Here is a 24,674-nt window from a genome sequence, read left to right as displayed (position 1 = left end):
CGTTTATTTTGGTAACGATTTATTTCCCTTTTATTTTCAGTAATTTAATTGCTTTGATTAATCAGGTCTTGTTTTATTGCTTTGCTTAGTTTAGATTTTAAGATGTGTGAGTTGTTTTATTTATAGGGTTTTTGGGGATCCATAAATAATATGAATGGGTAATTTATTATTGTTGATTGTCGATGCTTGATTGAGTTCCTATTGATTGATTTAATGGTATGCAATTAGATTTGGCCAGGTTTAATTGTATGAGTTATAAAATATTGATTCGAGATTCGAGAGATGAGAGTTGATGTTTAGTTTCAATAGGCAGGTTAATTTATAAATGGTTAAGTCAAGATTCGAGAGATGCAATTTAATACCGATAGATCAATTCTGTTATTGTAATACGTAGCAAAAGGCTTTTATGATCTGATTAATTGATGCATTGATGATTGTTATGAATTACCATGGAATATTATTTATTAGTGAACCTATACCCCAGGCTTTGATTTATTGATTTCTCCTTAAGTTTATCTGCATTAGTTATTTATTTTCCCTTAGTTTAATTCTTATAAGAAAATAACTTGGTTACTTGATAGTTTAGATTATATTAATCATTTAGGAATAGAAAGACTTTGTTTCCCTGTGGATTCGACTTTACTTCCCTATTGGCTTTAGTTAGAGGACTTATGTAATTCTTTTGATAAGGTGATACGACTAGAGCTTGTCAAATATCTTAGGATCTAGCAATCAAAGGCCACATACTCTAGCAGAAGTATAGTTTGTTGACTTAAGAATGCAAATTGTGTCGTTTGGCTTTCTTGAGAAGTTTATTCCTTGAAAGCACGTGATTCTGTTTATTTTTTCATAGTTTTCATGTTCATTCTTCTTATTTTTTTCTCCGTGTTCCCGCTTAGGGGTGAAACTAATGCGGTTTAAAATCGAACCAAACCGCAAACCAAACCGAATTAGAAATGTGGTGCGGTTTTTTTTCTAATATGGTTGGGTGTGGTTTGAGGAATCCCAAAACCGAATTAATATGGTTTGGTTTCGGCTTTAAGATTTGATAACCAAATACCAAACCGAATTATGGCTCATATCCAAATTATAGCTTAGCCCAATACTAATTACTACCCTACATATATAAAGCCAAAAAATAATAAAATTTGTGTTTTTTCAACATCCTAGAATGTCAACTAATGTGGGCGATGTTGGAGTAAATGACCGGTTAGATGGAGCAAAAAGGAAGAGGACGAAAAATTTTGGTGTGATTCGGTTTTCTTTTGAAAATTCGAATTTTAAACGATGTGGTTTGCTTTGGTTTCAATAGTAATATGGTGCGGTGTGGTTTGAAAAATCTCAAAACCAGTTTGGGCTATAAACCACACCGCAAACCGAACTTTCACCCCATATTCCCGCTTCTCTCCATTCCCTCCATCATCATACTTAGTGAAGGCAAAGAGGATGAATTTCTGTTTTTAAGTTCTCCACCGTAGTAAGGCAGTGCAAGCGAAACGGAAACTTATGTTTTAAGTTCTTGTTCTTTGTGGCATTGTGAGTTCATCTTGTTCAATTTAGGTAAAATAGTTTGAAACCCTAAGAATTTTCAAAATGGCTAATGTTGTTTTTGGTTTATTAACAATTTGTGTGTGGGATTGTTTTATTGAAGTTAACTAGAGTGTTAGTGGTGTTATTGAGAAGGTTGTTGAATTTCCAAAGTATTCACTACATTAAATTAACATACAAACTAAGCTAAACAAAGATGGACTGGGGGGGCCTGCCTGGGTCGTGGCCCTCCCTATGCTAATTTTTTTTTTTTGTTTAAAAGTTAGGCCCAAATAGCAAATATGCATAAATTTAATTGGGCTATTCTAATATCCGTGTGGCCTGTTGTCGCCTTCCACTATTTTATTCCCAATTCCTAAAAGACTAAAAGCCTAATACCTACAACTACAACTTTTATCAGACTATTATCACATTGCCCAATCAAGCAAAAAAAATAAAAAATAAAAAATAAAATTAAAATTAAAATTAAAATTTGTGCTCCTAGACGTGATATTCCATACTTCATTGTGAAAAAGCTCAATTCATCATCCTTCATTAATTTATTTTATAAGGTATGTTATCTAAAGGCTTAAGTCATCTAAATTGCATAATACGAAGTATAATTAATTTTGTATAATTATATTTCATATGTTGTCAATTTGTTATGTTCTTGTAGACTTTTACTAAATTATTACTAACCCAATACAAATTACCTTGATATCTTTAATTTCCATGTGTTAAATTGTATGATAAATCAATTGTTAGCATTGAATTAGTGGAATTATATTACATATATGTATATATATATACATATATGTATATATATATACATACATATATATATACATATATATATGTATATATATACATATATGTATATATGTATATGTATATATATATGTATATATATGTATACAAGAGGAAAACAATTGACTCATATTTTACAAAAGCAAAATCTACTTTTGAACACACACCCTAATGGTCCAAGCAATCCTATTGGTTGATTTGTGTGGGTTGATTTTCGTATTTAATTAATATTGGTCCAGTCGATAAAATATTTCTGGATCCGTCCTTGAAGCTAAACTAACATATAAACTAAGGTAAGCTATAAATAATTAATTAAACTTAAATTCAAAGTAAATTTTCTAGCATGAACTAAACAAAGCATATAAATTTATTAAATTGACATATAAATTAGTCATTTAAATTAACATATTACTAAAATTTAAACCAACTACTTAACATGTAAAGGTGCGTTCGGTCAAATTATTCATACATATTCACCAATAACTACATGATCATTACTGCTTAAAAAAAACCACTTGCCTTTCTAATTGAACTAACTCCTTTTTGTATAGAAATACAACATAAATCTACAATTCCTAGAGTTAAATTAAGAATCTTATTAGTGAAGTTAGGGTTTGGGAAATAAATTGAAGAGGATTGGAAACCCTAATATCCAATTGACATCACTTACCAAGAAATAAAGGTGTTGGGGGGTGTTTAAGGTGTGCAACGATGCTGACATGTAGAGGCCCTATAGAAGCTCAGTGAGGGGATTTCAATTTTTTTAAAAGAAAACATCCCAAAACTAACCGGCGTTCCTCACGGCGGCCTACTTAACTGCTGGTAACTGATGATGGCTGTCGGAGTTGCAATGTCTGAGAACTTAAAGTGTCGCACTTATCCTTCCCTCAAATCTGCAATAGATCAAATACCATGTTCAAAAGAGAAAAAAAATTAATACATAAAAACAATAGTTAAAAATCAGGTGAGATTCAGGTTAACCAAAACCAGAACAAATTAGGTTAAGGTTTGGCATTCTAACCCGAAAAAGATAAATAGGTCATGTTAAGGTTGGGGTTTTCTAACCCGGACCCAAACAGACTCGAGCACGAACTAGACTCGACTTGATATGCTGGCCAGCCCGACCACTAACCCAATAGACCCACTTAACCTACCCTAACTAAGCTCACTGACCCACCAAATCCATGAACTAGTTCGACCCACCTAATCCACGAACCCAACTCTACCCACCCAATCTACGAACCCAGCCCTAGCGTGTCTAGTTTCTTTGACCCAGTCCACCCTACCTTAATCTTGTTCGGTCCTATGTTAGCTATCCCAACCCACAACCCAACAAACTTTGACCTATGACACTCAGCCTGCATGAGGGCTACCTCTACTCATGGGCATCAAAAAACACAAACTTTTTCAAAAATCGAATGTAACAATATATATTATATTTCTGTTGTAAAATTGTCCTTAAATGATTAAAAGTTACCCTAATATAAATGAAAGTTACCCCCACTTGAATAAAAGTAATCTATGCTTTATTAATAATTCAATATAATTACCTTCTTTAAATAAATAAATATTGAATATCAATGAGTGAAAGTAAGTATATTGCCCTGATAAAACTTAATCATTACATTATTTATATACTTTAATCATTTTAGGTTAAAGTTATCTGAAAAAAGCTTAGTTACCATAAACTAGCTAAAAGTTACCCAAAAATTGTTCGATGTATGCTAATGTATATTATTTTATATTTGGTGTACAAAAAAGATATGTCTACCACACTTTCTTTTTGTTATATATTTGCTAAACTTAATTTATGTTTATGAATTTATATTATTAAATAAAACACAAAATTCCTCCATTCCACAATAGGTGAAACATTTTATTACCTTTTGCACTATTTATTTATTATCTTTGATTACACATCATACACATGAATAATATTTGAATGTACAATTAATTAACAATGCATTTTGTATGCGACTAGCCACACCATCAAAGTAACTCCTATAAAAATGACTGAGTAACCCCTGTAATACTAACTAAGTAACCTCTAAAATTGACTATGTAACCCCTATCTATACCAATGATTAAGTAACCACTATAACACTGATCAAATATCCCCTATAGCATTGGTGAAGTAACTCTTGTAATAGTTGGTGATATGATGAAGGAAAAGTAAGTCGTTGGTCCACTACCCTAAATCAAATTAGAAATTTTTAAACCTAAACTTACACTAAACAAGTTAGTGGCAAGTAAAGGGTCAAACCCACAAGGAAGCACACGAGTTTAAACACCAAATTCACTAATGCAAGAGTCAATGGAGAATATATATATATATATATATATATATATATATATATATATATATATATATATATATATATATATATATATATATATATATATATATTTGTTTTTCTTTGATTAAGAACACTAAAAACAACCAAGAAAGAAAGATTATGGAGAATTAAACCGAAAGAAAGTAATGCTAAGGGGTACGGGGGTGTCAATCACGACTAACAAAGATAAACAATGATGATTATCATGAAGAACATGCTATGGAATACAAAATCCTACCTAAACAATTCACTCCCATGTAATTATCCAAGCAATCAATGAATGAGGTCTTGGCCTAATCAAGATCACTTCCGCGCATCCAATTAGACACAAATTAAATCATGAGATTAAAAGTGCACCAAACATGAAGCTCTACTTAAACAATTCATTTCCATGAAATCATTCAAATAAATTGAGAAAAGAGATCTTATCCTAATCCAAATCACTCCAATGCATTTAAATTAGGGAAAAATTGAATAATGTGCTACTAATAATCTCACACCATCAAAAATCATTCATTCATCAATTCATCGCATGAATTCAATCAATCATCATTAATCAATGTTAATTCATGCCCTTACCCCCTCCCCCTAGCTAAAAACCTAACCTAGAGAAGTAAAGGAAGCCATGAAAACTAAACAAGGTAAGAAAACACAATTAACAAGGATGAACATAAAAATCAACCAAGCAAGAACAATTAAGCAAGTAATGAATCAACAAGACAATATGTAAACTAAAGTAAAGAGATAGGGAAGAAGAGATTACTTATGGAAAACATTAATTAACATTGCTTGAAGAAGATCCAAGTGCTACAATGGAGAAAATCACAATCTACACTACTTTCTCTCTCTAAACTACTCCTAATCTAACCCTAATCTAGAGAGAGAAAATGCCTAATCTCAATTTTAGGGATGAAAGTATGGAAAATAAGATCTCCCCATAATGGGAAAACCGAAGTCTATTTATAGTCCAAGAAGAAAAAGGAAGAAAATCTAAAATAAAGCGCGAACTAAACCTAGACGAACGCGCCCGCACACGACACGACCGCGCCCGCGGTGAACAGTGCCGCACTACGGAAAAAGTTGTTGCACCACGGTGGGACATGTCATGCCACGGCAGAAGCTGTCGCGCCATCTCCGTGCCATCTCCAGAAACTTTCTTGCTTTTGATTGATGTAGTTGCACGCCCTCTCCTTCACCATGCGTACCCTCTCCACTTAATCTTGTTAGCTTCTCCTCTTCTTCTCCATTGTTCTTCACTTCAAAGCTTCATCCTTTGAATCTTGGCCTCTCCTTGTCCCATGGACACACTTAGACACTTCAAGCACTAGACAAAGGATCAAAGAAAGGCAAAAGTGAGAGAATAAAGAGGAAAACACGTAAAACTAAGTAAGAAATTGAGCATAATGCACGTTATTGCAAACTAAGACCTAAAAACATAAACTAAGACTTTATTAACTAAAACAAGACTAAAAGGACTAGAATTAACCAAGATAGATCAAAATAAACCTAAAGCCAAGAGAGAAAATCACTCTAATATGTGTCATAAATGACACTTATCATGACAAGGTTTGGCTAGCTACATATAAAGGATTGTGATTAAATATACTATTATGAATGGATCTTATTATAAAGTAATTTTTAAAATGAATTTGATGATGGAAATAGAATTAAGTTATAGAATATTTATTAAAAATTATGATTAATTTTGTATATATGAAATATTAGAACTTTATCGATAATAAAAACTCTATACAACAATTTCATCTTAAAAAATCTATCTAATATTCGCTTACTTAGCATCATACATGTCACAATAATAGCTATTTGTCTCCTACGTGGCGCGACACTTGGCAAAAAAACTGAAATGCCAAGTGTCGCTGTCTCATGGCTTGGCTGTGAGACCGAATATATTTATTAGTGACTAGTTTTTTGCCAATGCCCAGATGGTTGATAAAATTTTGTATAACATTTTTACTTAAATGTTAAATACGGTCAAATAATTCATTCTGACAATGTAGGATATTTAGACATACGATATCATATGGAGTGTACATTGTATAGTTTTGTTTGTTAAAAGATATCTATGTTATTATTGACTTGAAATTATTTTTATTGAACTTAAATTATTTCACAGAACTGAAAGTATTTTTTACCAAACTAAAATTATTTTTACTGATTAAAACTTATTTTACTAATTCTCTAATATTTTTTTAAATAAATTAAATAAAAATGCATTTTGTATGCGGCTAACCACTCTATCTGGCCGACCAAAGTAACCCCTATAAAACTGATTAATAACTCCTATAATAATAATTGAGTAACCTCTAACAATGACTAAGTAACTCTTATATATAACACTGATTGAGTAACTATTATAACACTGACCAAGTAACCCCTATAGCACTAACGAAGTAACTTTGATCTTGTAATAGCTGGTGACACGGTTTGGTCAGCTACGTATAAAAGTTTATGATTAAATATATTATAAATGGATCTTATTTTAAAGAACTTTTTAAAACAAATTTGATGATGGAAATAGAATTGAGTTATAAGATGTTTATTAAAAGTTATGATTAATTTTGTATATATGAAATATTGGAATTTTATCGATATTAAAACTCAGTGCAACAATTTTATCTTAAAAAACCTATCTAAAAATCGCTTACTTGGCATCATATATGTCACAATAATGCCTAATTATCTCCTACGTGGTGCGACACTTGGCGAAAAACTGGAATGCCAAGTGTCGTTGTCTCGTGACCTGGCTGCGAGACCGATTTTATTTATTAGTGACTAGTTTTATGCCCAGGCGATGCCCAAATGGTTGATAAAAGTTTAGGATAAACTTTTCTGGATTGAATGTTCAATACGATCATATAATCCCTTTTGATAATCCAGGATATTTAGACATACTTAACTGAAATATATTTTATTGAACTGAAATTAATTTTACTGAACCAAAAGTATTTTTACCAAAACAAAAATTATTTTTCATGATTAAAACTTATTTTCACTAATTCTCTATTATTTTTGTATATAAATTAAATATATTATAAATGAATCTTATTTCTAAGAACTTTTTAAAACGAATTTTATGATGGAAATAGTACCGAATTATAAGATATTTATTAAAAGTTAGGATTAATTTTGTATAAATAAAATATTAGAAGTATATCGATACTAAAACTCTATACAACATTTTTATCTTTAAAAATCATCTATCCTTTACTTAGCATCGTATGTGTCACAATAAGACCTATTTGTCGCCTACGTGGCATGACACTTGGCGAAAAACTGGAATCGCCAAGTGTCATTGTCTTGTGACCTGACTGCGCGACCGGCTTTTTGTTTATTAGTGACTAGTTTTGTGCCCGGGCGATACCCAGATTGATGATAAAATTTTAGGATAAACTTTTTACTTCAATGTGAAATGTGGTCATATAATCTCTTTTGATAATGCAGGATATTTAGACTTACAATATCATATAATAGTGTAATTTTTGTAGTTTTGTTTGTAAGTAGATATCTGTGTTGATGCCCTGATTGTTGATAAAATTTAAGGATAAACTTTTTGGCTTGAAGTTCAATAATACGATCATGTAATCTCTTTTGATAATACAAGATATTTAGACATATGTATCATACAACTTATTTTTAGAATAATGTACTTTTTAGAGTTTTGTTTGTAAATAGATATCTATGTTATAATGGACTTAAAATTATTGTAATTGAACTTAAATTATTTTTACTGCACTGAAAGTATTTTTATCAAACCAAAATCTTTTTTACTGATTAAAACTTATTTTACTGATTCTCTAATATTTTTTTAAAATAAATCAAATAACAATGCATTTTGTATGCGGCTAACCATATTTTTCGGCTGGACTAAGTAACCCCTATAAAATTGATCGAGGAACCCCGACCATGTAATACTAACTGAGTAACCTCTAACGCTGACTAAGTAACCCCTATCTATAACGTGATTGAGTAACCACTATAACACTGACCAAGTAACCCGTATAGCACTAACGAAGTAACTCTTATATTATTATAGTTGGTGACATTTGACCAGCTACGTATAAAAGTTTGTGATTGAATATATTATAAATGGATCTTATTTTAAAGAAATTTTTAAAACGAATTTGATGATGGAAATAGAACTGAGTTATAGGATATTTATTAAAAGTTATGATTAATTTTGTATACATGAAATATTAGAATTTTATCGATAATAAAAACTCTTTGTAACAATTTAATCCTAAAAAATCTATTAAAAAAAATCGCTTACTTAACATCACATGTGTCACAATAATACCTATTTATCTCCTACATGGCGTGACACTTGGCGAAAAACTAGGATGCCAAGTGTCGTCGTATCATGGTCTGATTGCGAGACTAGCTTTATTTATTAGTGATATGATATAATTATTGATTATTAATGATCCATAGAAATTCACCAAATTGACCGTCTATATGGGATAGTGTACTAGTGTACCCTTTTTCAAAACATCAAGAGTCGTCTTATGTTGGTAAATAGTAGGAGCTTTTGCACACTTCTTGAGCACCAATTCACCGCCTAAACTTCACTATAAATATGGGTACTAAACATTTGCGTTGGCCATCCACAAAGCAAAGCAAAACAAAACAAAAACAAAATTCATCCACATATTTACATACACACTCAATACTTCTTCCTTGTATTAATCCACTAAACCTTTAAACCTCAATTGTGAGTTATGGAGTATTATTTTCATAGTGCTTGATGGTTGTAATTTGGTTTTTCATAGTGCTTGATGGTTGTAATTTGGTTTTTCGATTTATTTTACGCTTAAATTGAGCACTCATACCTTAACAATGAGTGAATACAAAGTGAACCAAAAATTATGTGAATCAAATCTAGAAAAAAATGTATAAACAATTAATTTCGATAATATTTCTAAATTGTTTAATTCATTATCCAAAAACTTTGAAAAATAAAGATACCTAATTATATTCGCTAAAATTAATGTGAACGATATTAGAAGCTTGAACATTTGTCTGCACCATACAATTTGATTAACTCATTATTTAAAAAATTTACAAATTGAGACGTAAGAATCTTCAAAATCCGGTTCATACCAAAAATGGAGACTAACGAAAATGGTTCAATCTCTGAGTCGAGAATTTTAAAAATCGATATTCTATTTGGTCCGATTTAATGTAACTTTTAGTGGTGTTTTTAGTTACATTAAAAATGTAACTGGAGTAGCTCTGAAAAACAGAGCAACTTTTCATGAATTAGAGAATTTATTGCTCTCATAAAAACACCTTAAAAATTGGTCTTGAACCATATCATTTTTTTTTCATTTAAAATTACTAATAAGACATTAGTAATGTTTAGTTTTTACATTCTATATGAAAAAAACTTATAAATCGTTTTCCTTATATTGATTTGTTATTTCATCGTAATATGATAGTATAATAGTATTGAAAAAATAAAAAAAATTAGTTCAAACCAGTCTGGTACAGGTTTTTGAACCGATTTTGCTGGTCCAATCCAAGTCCATTTCGAGCAAGTCTGGTTTCGACCTATTTTCCTTAAATTTGAAAATTTTGGTATTTGTTTTGTCCAAGTTCGTTCCAATTTAAGACAGGTGAACAACCTTATTATTGGGAACATTTTGCTTACAATTTTCCAAATAAATTTTATGTTTATTAATGAAATGACTATTTTATAAACAACAAAAAAAAAATGGTGTTTAATTATTGACTAGTAAGTACAAATTTTGGTAATAATTGCTTTCAATGAAAAAAAAAAAATAGTAATGGTTAAATCATTTAATCTCCCTTCTTTTTTATTCAAGTGTAATTTTATATCAGAAGAGTGCAGCTCCATCTGAAAATGCAATTAAAAAAAAAAAACAAGAAGTTACCTTACAGTAATAAATCAAACAAGATAAAAATTACCTTTACGCCAAGGGCGGAAGCTTAAAACTTCAGTAATTAACCGTTGGAATTGAGACTTTGAGCGATGATGGCAAGAAAGAGAGTCCAAGGAATATCTCCTCCAATTTATGAGCCATTCCACCAGGTCATTGAATTGATTTATAGGAGTATCCGAACTCCGAACTTTAGTAGAATGAATGGTGTGTGCAAGCTTATTTCTTTTACACCAAGATAAAATTTGCGACAGTAAACTTATAAAACGACATGCCGTGTTACAAAAACATCATAAACAAAAAGTCCTTAGGGACTGTATCTACCTGTAGAAGTTGCAAACTAGCAGCCATACTAAAGAAAACTTGGGCATCATATAATCTCCCTCTTTTTTTTTTTTATTCAAGTATAATTTTATATCAGAAGAGTGCAGCTCCATTTGATTAGCAAATAATAAGACTACTTTCTAGGTTTGAACGTCTGAACCCATACAGGGCCAGGCATGGAGCTTTAAACCGTAAAAATGGGCTGAATCTATGCAGATAAATTAGTAACTTCTGTGGAGAGCCAGAACTAATGGAGGGAGCAGAAGCTATATTTTACACAGATCAAACTGATAATTTTATCTGCTGAAGCCATAACCAAATGCTACTGACCTATTCATGTGCGTACGCGCTTATAATGACTGTCTGCCTGTCCAATATCTGATATGAATGGATACAATAATGTTACATCATCTACAGTTTCCACATCGCTTTCCATAACCAGTAAAAAAGCAAAGGTGCATCAAGTTCTTGGTCAGATTGAATACTTCTGTTACAATGAGAACATGCTGTTCTATTCCTCATCAGAATGTGTACAATAGAAGGAAGAGGAATCATGAGCTAGGTTCTGCAGCAAAAAATGGATACTTGAAATCAGAAGGTTTTCTCAGGACACATTTGCAAGAAAATAGTCCCAAATATTGCAGAGAATTTGAAAAGAGTAAAAGGCTAAAAGCCACTCAGAATCAAAAGCTCGAAAGGATGTTTAGTTGACAAATTAGCAGGAATGCAGGATTATCAAACATGCAAACACACCATAACATATTACAGACAGAAAGGAAAAAAGGAACACCTGTTCTTGTGAGCGGAAATACATGAATGGGGTGTAGTGAAGGAAATTTGAAACTCTAGATGTATATATATCAGCATATCTGCATTTGGAACAAAAAGGAAAACAAAAGAAAGTTAGGCCACATAAAGCCAACAATAACAATATACAAAGCAAAAAAATAACAGCTGCCCCACTCAATAGGCCAAAAAAAAAAAACCACTCCATTTTTAAAAATAAAGTCTATGGAGAAGAACATTTTAAACTGGATCCACCCCCTCCCCCCCCCCCCCGGTTCAGACCAATTTAATTTTAAAAAAAAATAAAACTAAAATCCACAGGGAGAGAAACATACTTCTCAATTTGCCTCATTAAGTGGCTTTTATCCCAAAGGCCTGCACGAGAAAGAAAACCCCACCTGATTCAAGGGGTTAAAAGAGTTAATGTCACGTCAAAGTCCCAAAAAATACACATGCATTAGTATAAAAGGGCATGAACTAAAAACATTATTTCAATGTGTGAAGGCTGTTGTCAAGCTAATACATTTGCAGGAATCATATATCATACAACCAATATGCATATCGTGAAAGCTGGGTTAAATCTCAATTTTCATACTTTTTTTCTCTTTTTATGCCCTGGTGAGCTGGCCAATATAGTAAGCCCTAATCAGCCAGCAGCCACCCAAACCAACCCCACAGACAGCACAAGACTGAATCCTACAACTCTTGAGATCTTATACCTTTTATTAAAAAGCTCTCCATCCGTTTCCAACATCGGTGCAATCTTCTCATCTAGTTTTTGCATGACAATAAGCAGCTTCTGCATGCTTTCTGTGAGTTCTTGATCATCCAGTTTGGTCGCAGCAAATGTCTGTAAGGCCATAACTTTATGATTAGAATAAGACTGGCGAAGGTTTAACCTTGTATCATGCCTGAATTTTCAGGCATTCAACTTCATCGTGATCCTTAATTACAATTGAAACTGATTATATTGTTCCAACCCAGCAAAGTCTATCAGAGAGACAGCCAAAATTCAAAAACATGCACATGTATTTTTTTTTTCCATGCTGGATTCAGGCAGTGAGTGTCTGAGCATAGTCACATAGAGCTGCAAGAATTTGCAAGAAACATTTAGAACTCCAATGACATCAAGTCATCAGCTATGCATATCCAGTAATTCTAGAACACTCATTCACCACCCAACGATTGGCCACAAAAGTGTAAGCACTTGTCCCTTATTGAGCTATTTTGTTAACCATGTTCCTGCCTAATTTGAAAGGAGCGATGTTTGAAATGCTAAATTGCAACAAATACAGACGGAAAGATACCTGAGCAGGTCGATCTTTCATTCGCCTCTGAAGAGCAAGGCGAAGTTGGTTGAAAAGATCTCCAAGAACTTCCTTCTGATTTATCAACTCTATCAAAGAGGCTCGATGAGCTCGGCTACCAATCAAAGCAGTATACTACAAATGAGAAATTTAGATCAGTTATGCTGTCACCATGAATTTAAAGTAAATAAATAAATAAAAACCCAGGGACTTTTAATATATTAACCTCATCTTCAAGTTCTCGGCAAATCAATGCTGTACGCCACCGCAAGTGAACTTTGGATTGGCTTACATCTGTATATATATGGTCACCAACATATAATATTTCATCTCCTTGAACACCAAGAGAGCTTTCAACCATCTGGGCACTACCACCTGAATACAGACCCCCTGCATATATATCATAATACTACCAAGCAGTTAGATTAAAAAAAATAGAATACATGAGATTACATCATATTCAAACAATCTTATATACTGCACAAAAAAAAAGGGAAAAAAAAAAAAAAAAAAAAACCATGTCACTTATCAGGATGTATAACAAAATAAAGTGTAGACGTCACCTGTACACGCTTTAAAACAAGGACGCATTAAGCCTTCTCCAGTCACCACTTCATACATTGGGTGTGACATTTGAAAAAATTCTGGCTTTCTGGCAGAGACTATCACCTTCAGAGGACAATAAAGCAATAAGTTGCGAAAGAACACATCTATGATAGAGCTCTATCACAAACAAAGAAGATATTCCATCACAGCAGCATTTCATCAATAATTTCAAATTGAGCAATTTATTTAGAGGAAAGAAATGTATGGCCTAAGCCACAAACCAAACTGCACCAAAATATACTTAAGCAGCATGATTTGCATGACTGCATCCAGTTCTGAAGTTTCAGTTTACGCTTTACAGCCTAGTACAATTTAACAAAAAGCTGCAATCTGCATTAAAGGTTCATATATATCACTACATCAACTACCATTCCCTGGAGAAGATCCAGGTTTATTTTTTCACAGATCAATGCTCACCCACTATTCAAGAGTTCAAGTTGCCTTGAAGCTTTCTCGTCAAAACATTATATTTAGTTTTCTCGGGTTCTCTTGGTGGGTGGTTGCAAAATATTTTTAGTTTGCAGGTTGACTTAATTAATAGGACATACGGGTTTATGAATTCTACCACAAAGAAGGCATATACTCTTAGTTTGAATTTTGAAATTTAACTTAATAGGACAGAACAAATTTTGGTGGAACAGTTTTACCAATTACTAAAGCTGTCATTTGTAGTTTAATACTTCCTCCGTTTCACTAAATTTGCAACACTTCTCATTTCATGCTTGTCAATGCATTATTTCAATCAGTAATATCTCTAATTATCAATAAGTAAAGATTATAAAAAATTGATACTGTGAAAGTATAAATTGAGGCGAATCTAACAAGATCCCACATGACTATATAAATCATAAAAGTTAGTCGGAACAAAGTATGTAAATAGCATATAAGTCAAATTGTTGCAATTTTAGTGAAAGGGAGGAAGTACATGATTTACATATAACAGCATTAAACCAACAGAGGATATACTGAACCTGAAGCAAAAATGATACATTATGCTCACACAATGTTCAGCCATAGTGCATGGAAAATTTGGTCATAGTCTTTAGAAAGGAAGGATAGGGAAAATGAGTACACAACACAACCGAGTATAAGGCAAGTTCAATTTACAACTAATATATGGTCTAATAAGATCATATATGTTCAGATAAGTTCCATAACTGAAAATCGGATGACCAGAAAACATCCTAAGTCTCACAGAAACAGCTAAAAAAAAGTATGTTCTAATAAAATAAGTTCATATATGGCTGTCACAAAAAAAATAAAAATCAAATAAAAAGTTCATATATGTTCAATTAAATTCCATAACTGAAAATCAGGTTAATAGAACACACCATTAGTCTCACAGAAACATTATCTCTACTGAAAAAAATGAACCAAAAATAATACAAATTTAGAGCTTCGATAAAAATCAGCATTTCAACAAGCACTTAGTGGACAATCTCTTCAGAGTTAGATAGATGTCAACAGTCAACACATATACAGTAAATAACTAAAGATGATTGGAGTTACAATGGCTTTATTTCCATTGAAAGGCAAGTGCTATCCAAAACTTTCAAGGAGTTATGTGCAATAGCACTACCAAATACTAACAGAGCAAAATACAAAGGAATATCCCAAATAAGCATACCATGTCAAAAAGATCTCGCCAATCCATATCATTAGGAAGAAATCGGTTGAAGGAGTGTCGCATCATTTTGTCGGTATAATGAAAATCCGAGTTGGTTATCAGCAGAAGCTTTTTACCAGCCTGATTAAATTAAGTAAGCATTATTAGATCACAGCTCACAATGGTAATAAAATTTAATTCAAAATAATCAATACCTCCTTTTGATCTAGGAGAGCCAAAGGCAGATCTGGATCAGGCTCTACAAAGAGTTCAGGCTTTGACATAATCTCACTCTGCAAGGAAATGTACAGATTCAGCTGAAATTTCTATAGCATTTCTCAGAAAGATGTAAATAGATGAACAGGAACATGACCACCTTAAGTTGTCCTTCGACGTGTGCTCTGAACAAGGCCTTTCCAACAGCCTGTAAAAAATACATTAAGTGTCAAACATGTTACATAATTATAATAAATCGCCTTATTAGTAAAAAGAAAAAGAAAACACACACACACACACACAAAACAAAACAAAATAAGCAGGACATTACCTTGTAAAGCCCCTTATAATCAAGCGGGCCAATGGCAGCTTCAACTGCACCTTCATCTAGCCTGTCAACCAGCTGCAACCAAAATATTAACAAATTGAAAACTAATAGCTACAAATATATCGTAGAAAAATATATCTTCTTTCGATTGGCACAATGCTCATCCCTCTGTTTATCCAAAGGACTACAAAGACAAATCATATTCTCACATATAGAAGTATCCAACAAGCAACATATTCACATAAATATTAGCAAACTAATTTAGACGACAGCAGAGGATGAAATTTAAGTCAAGAGGCAAAGAGCAGAAAAAGTAATTACTGCATACAAAAGATTGGTCTTATCAATATTATAACTTGGCAGGAGCCAACCAAAAAAGAAATATACTCCAGAGTAACAGTTGAGATCAGAGAGAATTAAAAACCTGCATATAAGCTACTGCCTCTGAAACAGAGAAGAGTGTATTAAGGAATTCCCATCTACTCTCATTCCTGAGATCAACCAGCTCCCTCCCGTATATTTCACTTCCTTGCATGGAAGAATAAATACCATCAAAAAAAAAAAAAAAAAAAAAAAAAAAAAAAAAAAAAACAAACAAACAAACATCATAGAATTATGCATAATATAGTTAGCAGAAACCACAATAGGGAATATATAGCTTCAGTGTGCAACCTACACTTGCCTGTATAAGCTCTATTTCGACTCGAGGCAAGCTAGTTAGCATCTTTTCAATTAGAACTGGATACAGAAGTTCTAAGTAGATCGCATCTCAAAGTAATCAGCCATGACCAACTACCTAATGGTAACTGAAACACAGTTCTATATAAATACAAAAATATGCACTCAGCTCTTTAAGCATGATCTTTACAATTTCTAAATTATTTACGAGCTGATCTGATTGCAGCCAACTAAGAAGAATTGAAGCCTAAAGAATCACACAATCCAAACAGCCATGAACAAGAAGAGAAACATAGTAGTCCAACCTGCAGAGAAGATCCTTAGCCCCAACATTTGAGGTTAAAATTCAAAGGTAGAGCACAAGAAGCTATGGTCAAAAAGTTGATCAGTGGCTTCTACAAGTAATTCATCATAGCAGGCCACAATATTAGTTAGCACTTGGCAAGGAGGATTGCAATTTATGCCATAAACTTATGAAAGAAGGTAAAGGCTATTTGAAACATCTCTATGATATGATCTAGAATCAAATTAATCAGCAGTAGCTCATTCATATAATGTAAACAAGAACACCAGTCAAGGATACTAATATCTAAGTTGGCAAGTAGATAAGGAATGAAGGAGGTGGTTTTTTAGTCTGATTGCCAGGTTATCGTGAATCACTTCTCCAAAGTTCTATCTTTGTCATAAAACATTTAGATTTGGTTCTTGAGAATATTTTCTATCTTAGCAAAAAACTTACTTATCTTAAGTGGATACATGTAAATAGGGGGTGAGAATCTTGTTGCCCACCACCTCATTAAGTTAGTCGCCATTGGTATTGAGCAAGTATGGGTAAACCATTTCTCTAATGAGGTTTCCCCGTATGTACTGTTGGATGCACTGTCCATTTATTAATAAAAGCACTTTCCTTTCAAAAGAAAAAGCTCCGGAGCTGTATTACATTTAGCTATTTCACTTGAACTAAGTATTACTTTGAAGGAGAAACAGTGATTTATGATCAATGGAAGTTATTTAGGTAGTATCTGGAAAGGCCAAGTCATTATCTTTTTTTAGCGTCAGTGATGAAAAAGGAGATTTGAAAGAAAAGGAAAACAAAATTGACAAGAAGAAAATAAACGAGGAAGAAAAAACATGAACAGAATATAGGTGAAGTAACAGAAAATGAAAAAAAGAAAAGAAAAAAATAAATAAATAAATAAATAAATTGTAAAGAGAGCTAGAAAACTTCAGAAATGACAAGGGAAAGAATAAGAGTGGGAAAAGAAACGAAGAGGAGAGGAAGGTGTTAAATGAGCAATGCTTGAATGAGGGAGGGGTGTTAAATGAGTATTGCTGGAAAGAGAAGGGATGTACAAGAAATGAAGTATTGGGAAAAAAAAAAAACTAATGGAGATATGGGATAACTGGAGGCTTAAAGGAAAATTGCAGCTTCGATGTACCAAGACTGTATTATCTTCCCAAAGATTGACACAATGAATTCCACATTTTCCACTCCTAGGCTCCTTCCTATCTTTCAAAAAACAAAAATATATAAATAATATTCACTCCTCACAAAGAAGTGCATTGTATAGATTATTATTGAAATGTATGTTAAAGCCACCCCCAATCCTCCCCCTTCCTCCTCTCTACCCACCCAGACCACTCCCTCTCCCTACCACCCCACATGAAAATTTAATAACAGTAAAAGAAAAAAGAAACAAAATGAATACCCATTCTAAATCCCTCCCAATCAAGTGAATACAGAAGACAGATTCAAAAGCGTTTCAATATTCAACAGAGTCTCAAGGAAAGTTCATCATTACCTCACAGCTCTTGTCGATAGCATTGTAGTTCCATGCATAGCCCTCTTTATATAACCAAATCGATCTGCCTTAACTAGGTTCCCTTTCTCTTTATCTATGACAAGGCCTCTGATAACCTAGCAAGAATGAAACGATGATGCAAGCCAAAGCATACAATCCATAGATGCAATCTGATTAGCATCACGCATAATAGCTTGTCTGTTATTCTGCACAACTGAAAAAAGCCTCACCAAGTTTGGATCAAAGGAAAGACCATCAACAGGAAACCCCACATTCTTCAAGTTCTCCATGCAATAATCATACGCTCGCCCTTCCCAGGCCTAGAGCACAAAAGTCATACAGTAGGATTAGAGCTGACTATCAATTTGATACAAGAAAAGGTGTAACCAAAATATGTTAAGCCTAAATTTGATGCCAAATACAAAGTATATGCTATTCAATCTCCATACTAGCAGTGAAAGCTCCACATCCAAACACCTAATATTGAAGCACAATAGAGCATCTAAAGAACTGAAAGAGTGACTTCACCTATTACTGTTCAGATGTTCCACAAAATCCCAAGTAACTGCTGCCTAGATCAAATATCCCTACCAACCACACTCCACATTTCTCAGTGTGTGTCTATGTATATATGTGCTTTTGCTGTGTGTGAGCATGTTTTATTAAGCAGTAATTGGCTTGATAAAATACCTGTACATTGTTGTTAATCATACTTCTTTAATCAGAAACGGAAACAAGCCTTTACTGAAGGGGACACATATATACAATTTAGGATCTATGCAAAATCATTCACATAAACATAATTTCCAATAATACAAATTATTGTGCCAAATGTAGTTTATTGTATGCAGTTCAGAGCATAGCTTGATACTCAAGGAATTTTCACATGGAATTTCAATGCATTTAGCAATGGCAAAATATGAATATGTTTCTTTCAAAAAAGAATATATTTCTTTCAGAAAAGATTATTGTTCCTTCCTCATAGAAATAGATAGGTTGTTTTTTTCTTTATATGGTGCATATTGAACATTGAAGGAATGAAGAAAATAATAGTTCAATGAGATGTAAAAAAGAAAAGAAAAGAAAAAAAGAGAAAGAAGACAACACGGAGAAAGGGCAAAAGAAAAAAGAATAAGAGGAAAAAAGAGAAGAGGAAATAGAAAAACCGAACATACGCAGAAGGATGTAGGGAGAGCAAGAATATTATGAATATAACTACATATTCTGCACAAAATATAGAAGAGCTACTTATACCCCTTCCCCCAAACCATCACAAGCCCCAACCCAATCAGAAATGTGAGTGCTAGAACACCAATTGTAGGAAAGCTAGCACAGAAATAAAATGAGCTTGGATGTGCCTAAGAACACAGCACCAACAAAGTGTTACGAATAGAGCCAGAGTATAAATACATGCCTAAGTGAATGGAAGTAGCTCACAATATTTTAAAAATGGGAGATTACTTGAGAGAGGCTAGTCACTCCAAATGAATATAATACTTCTTCCGCTCTTTTTTTAATGCAACGTTGGGAGTTTCACTCTTGCCAGTGCACATTTTATACCATTAATATCTTTAATTACCTTTTAGAAAAAACTAAAAAAAAGTTGATATTAGAAAGTATATAATAACACAAATCTAACAAGATCCCACATGCTATATTTTCCACATATAAATCACAAAAGGAGTTTGTGTGATTAGTTCAAAATTCCAAGTGCTGCGATTATCTCCCAAATGTTCTATAAACTTGCTCAAACCAGTTTTACCAGGTCCCGTGTCACAAAATATGTTTGATAGGAAGTGACTCACCACATGCTCATATAAGGACATCTAGCACATAATCTAAAACGTCAACTAAAACTGAAAATTAACTAGAGAGGTCTAAGAGTACATGGTTTACCATTAACGAGTTAAAGACTGATAGAGAAGCCCACTTTAGAAATACAGACACAAAGAAAGTTCAAGAAAGAGAAGCTTGCTAAGTGAACTATAATGAAGGTACCAGAAGTAGTAAATAAAATTTTTAATTAAAAAAAAAAAAAAAATCTTTAAGAGCAGTAACAGAACAAGCAGATGTGAGGCAGTATAACTAACTATAAGAGCTAAGTAAGATGCAACTCATGCTTATCATACATGTACAGAGTAATTTGCAGCAGAATGCCACAATACAATTGAGGCGGACAAAACATCTCAAAATTGATAAGCATATTCTACTAAGAGCTCAGAAGATGATTTAAATGAGTAGAGATTACCATGACATTATAATGCATCAAGGTGTAGTCCATGTCATATCCAATAGCACTTATTGACCGAAGATTCAATGTACGCGTGCAAAAAATACCACGAGGAGAATGTGTAGCAGAAAAGGGAGCCTGCAAATTAAACATGGAGAAATATTCTGAGCAAGAAGTTTATAGGCAATAAGGCATCATATATTTGATAGAATGGTTCATGTAAAGGTTATAGCTCGGTAAGAATTCGGGGAAAGAGAAAATTCGATTATTAAGATGACGGAAAACCTAGCGAAGAGGGGAAGGGGTCTTTGGACAATGGCTAATAGAATATCAACAAATTAACAGTGCCAGAATCACATAAATACTTGCGTCATAAGTCAATGATATCAATACTAGTTACAGCAACAACTATTTTACATGAGCACTATATTAGGTATGTCAAGAGGGATACGAATCAATATGCCATGCAACAACAAAAAAGGATTAGGGCCCAAGAGATCAAATAAAAAGATTCTCCTCACCCAAATATAGTGTAACTTACAAACAAGAGCTCAAAAGTCCATGGCAATAGGAATCAGGAAATGCTTCCAAGCATCATCATAACACATCATATGGCTAACTAACGCTTTGCAGCACCTACTAGTATCCAAAATGCAGAAGAAACAGATATTTTGGAAAAGGTAAACAGAGATAAAGTTCATATAACTCTCAACTTGACCCCTCTCCACACCCTGTCCTTCCTCCCAAAAAAAGAAAAAACAAGCCTACAAATCTGATTACCCTTCCTCCCAAAAAAGAAAAAGAAGTCTACAAATCAGATTACCTGCCCCCTTTCCGGTTCCTACTAGAATAAACCTCCAATTCTTAGACAAGCCAGGTTCAATAACAGTATGAACATGTTGTTCATAACCTTTAAATTTTTAATGCACTTTTTATCAAATCCTGAAAACTCCTGTTTATGAACAAATATAAACTTTACTGTCAGCTTGGAAACCTTCAATTCAGAGAAATGCCATTATGCCAAGTTGCAATGCATATTCATAACTATACAGCCTCTTGTTCTCTTTCTTTCTAAGGTTCAGGATAACGCAAATGTGCCTATAGATGCACATGCTGTACAAAAAACCCGAGTTTCTTGCACAACCATCACTTTGCCAACTAAATTACTTCGTACTCTACTTGAAATTATGCAATTCACCCACCACCAACACAAAATAATACAGCAATTTACAAAAACATCAACACAATGCGCGCACACACATACACACGTACAGGTAATACACACACAAAGGAGCAAACATTTACCGGAATTCCCAAGTCACGAAGCAACCTCTCAGCTTCATCAGCTTCCAATTTAGCTAATTCCTCAATTGGACCTTCCATACCAGCATGTCTTTTACCACCTACAAACCCCCAAATTTCAAAATTCAATTTCAGCAATAATCCAACAACAAAATCCCATAAAAACAAACAATCAAACAACCTTAAATTCAAAATTAAATCAGTATAATTCCATACCAAAGTTGTCAAAATTGACATTAAAGTCCCCTTTAGTGCTCTCCCCCAAATAATCAACATCAGACTTATTACTCGGCGTAACAGAGAAAGCCGGACCCGTCGTAACAGCCGCCTTCTCCCCAGCAACGCACCTAAAAGGCGCCAGCTTTTTGGGGTTGGCTGAAAATGCGGTGAAAGGAGAAAAGATGGGAGTAAAGGATGATGATGCCGCCATTGTTGTAAGTGGGGAGAATTTGGTAAATTGGTAAGAACCAGTTTGCCACTGCAATGGAGTATGCATTATTTTTGGTAATGGCAGAAAATTTGAGAAATTGTTGTTTCAAATTGAGAAAAAATTGGAATTTGGAGTAGTAGTGTTTGAAATGTGTAGAATTACTTGGGAATAATTGGGATTTGGTAAAGATGAATAATGTTCTCTTCTTTAAATTCTGGATTTTGTTGGTTGCATTTGTTGCTTATGCTTCGAAAAAAAATATCTGAGGTGATGTGACACTGGGAATTTAGGCATGAGTATGGTGGGTTTATTGTGGACTTGAGGTCAATGATGAAGTACGGACATTGGAGTATTTCCAGTTTAGTGGATGCCCAACTAGATTAGTCTTTTAGAGGGCGTTTGTTTAGGGGATTAAATCGTTGTCCCATCTATCAATGCTTCTTATCCCTCTTATTTTCATCTCTCCAACTAAATGCCTTATAAGGGTAATTTGGTTTTTAAATATCTATTTTTTATCCCTTCCTTTTATACCACCTCCCTTAATTATAGAAATGGAGGAATAAGTACGTGTTTTTATCCCTATCCCTAACCCCTTCTAATCCTCATCCCTCTAAACAAACACTACATTTCTTCTATTCCTATTTTTTATCCTTGTCTCACCCCTTTTATCCCCCTAAACAAAGACCCTCTTAATGAAATTGAAAGGGTAAGAAGAAAAGGTAGAAGTTAGTAAGGGTATTTTTATAAATTTATTACTTATCCCTGATTTGTTTCTCATACTTCCCAAACATGGGATAAAAATTATTTATCCTTGTCCCACCTATCAATCCCCTATCTTTATCATCCCTTCTTATCCCTCTTATTTCCATCGTTCCAACCAAACGCCCCGTTAAAGTCTTATGACCATGTCAAGGATTGAATTTCGTCTATAATCAAAGTTATAAAAATTGTGATTGTACTTTGAATTAAAAGGGGCTTTTATAATCAAATCGAAGATTTATTTATTGTGTTTACATTACAATACTCCGTAATTTTTTCTTTTTCAATCTCTTTTTTATCAAGAGAAAAGGAAAATAATTTCTATTAGTCATGCGACATCTATAACAATTGTCAAGGTGTAACACAAAGAGAATTTACAAAACTTTCATAATTAAGCACAACTCCAATTCCATCACTTCAAGCTTGACGCGAGCAATATTTTTTAATGTCTTTGCAAGTTGACAACTTTCTAAATGGAGATTTTATATTCTGATTCCATGTATAATTGTTTGGATAAAAAAACCTTAAACCCTATTGAATCCAGATCACCTTCTCCATGAATTACAACCTAAAAAAGATTTGAAATCCTAGAAAAATAAAGTCAAATCTCTTGCAAAGGATGGGAGAAAAACTCAAGGGAGAAAATATCCTCACCAAAGGAAGAGGAATTATTAAGACCTAAAAAACAACAAACTTAAAGAAATAATACACAAAAATAATTTAAGATTAGGACTTTACATCGGTAAAACTGTGGAAGTCCGACCCTTCAACAAGGCAACAACTCACTGATGAAGGATAGGGTTTGAGATAGTAGAAGATGGAAGAGGAAAGATGGTTATTGAAAATATAAAGGTGTTTATATTACTATAAGTTAAAAATCTATTATTGATAGAAAGTAATTGTAGCAGCCAATAATTGACAATATATCTTTAAAAATATTGTAGGTATGTTTTAAATTTGTAAGGTTTTCGCTAGGAAAAAGAAATATGCAAAATCGGAGAGTTATGCAAATCGAATCATATCGTAAAATCGTAAGATTATATGATTTGAATCGCGATTATATCTACAATATTATGTTATGTGGGCATAGCTATCTTAACACCAAAAGGATTGACAACCTAAAATAGTGTTGTACTCCATATATTTTCATTAAACAATTTATTACAATGCATATGTTTGATTACATGTGTACATCCACACTACTACATTTAAGAGCTAATACAACGGCTTTTTCCGTTGTATTAGGTGTCAAAAACCGTTGTATTAGACCTAATACAACGGCTAGCAACCGTCACATTTTCTAGGGTTGGATTAGGTCTAATACAACGGCAAAGTGACCTAATCCAACGGATTGAGCAATCCGTTGGATTAGGTTCCCTTTTTTTTTGGAAATAATTGGACCTAATCCAACGGGTTGCTCGCCCAATCCGTTGGATTAGGTCCTTTTTTTTTTCTTTTGAGTACCGTTGTATTAGACCCTTTTTTTCTTTTTTTTTTTTAAAAAAACCATTGTACTAGGTAATTTTTTTAATTTTTTTTTTTTGGAATATATAATTATATATTATACCTATATATTATATATAATTAATTAGTTTAAATCTAAAAGGTATAATATATAATAAATATAAATTATATTAGTATATTTATACATGTACAATAACAATAGTAGTGTACCTCGAAAAGTTTTTGGGTAATTTTTTTACTAATTTTAG

General features: G+C 32.9%; 1 protein-coding gene across 1 annotated transcript; it reads right to left on the bottom strand.

Moving 5' to 3' along the window:
• Positions 1 to 10,941: 10,941 nt before the first annotated feature.
• LOC110717343 (cytosolic purine 5'-nucleotidase-like) lies at positions 10,942 to 22,554 on the bottom strand. Its single transcript, XM_021896006.1, has 17 exons — positions 21,990 to 22,554; positions 21,777 to 21,874; positions 20,490 to 20,609; positions 18,472 to 18,561; positions 18,242 to 18,357; positions 16,186 to 16,285; positions 15,765 to 15,836; positions 15,594 to 15,641; positions 15,433 to 15,510; positions 15,239 to 15,358; positions 13,569 to 13,674; positions 13,232 to 13,395; positions 13,006 to 13,140; positions 12,418 to 12,548; positions 12,034 to 12,096; positions 11,703 to 11,781; positions 10,942 to 11,477 (listed from the first exon to the last, which is right to left on the bottom strand). The coding sequence occupies exons 1-17, from the start codon at positions 22,267 to 22,269 to the stop codon at positions 11,424 to 11,426; spliced, it is 1,854 nt and encodes a 617-aa protein (XP_021751698.1). The 5' UTR covers positions 22,270 to 22,554; the 3' UTR covers positions 10,942 to 11,423.
• Between the last annotated feature and the right edge of the window lie 2,120 nt (positions 22,555 to 24,674).

The sequence above is a fragment of the Chenopodium quinoa genome, unplaced genomic scaffold (assembly GCF_001683475.1).
Source record: "Chenopodium quinoa cultivar QQ74 unplaced genomic scaffold, ASM168347v1, whole genome shotgun sequence".
In the NCBI taxonomy this organism is placed as follows: Eukaryota; Viridiplantae; Streptophyta; class Magnoliopsida; order Caryophyllales; family Amaranthaceae; genus Chenopodium; species Chenopodium quinoa.
The sequence above is the reverse complement of the archived record's forward strand: the minus strand, read 5'-3'. Positions and strand labels throughout refer to the sequence as shown.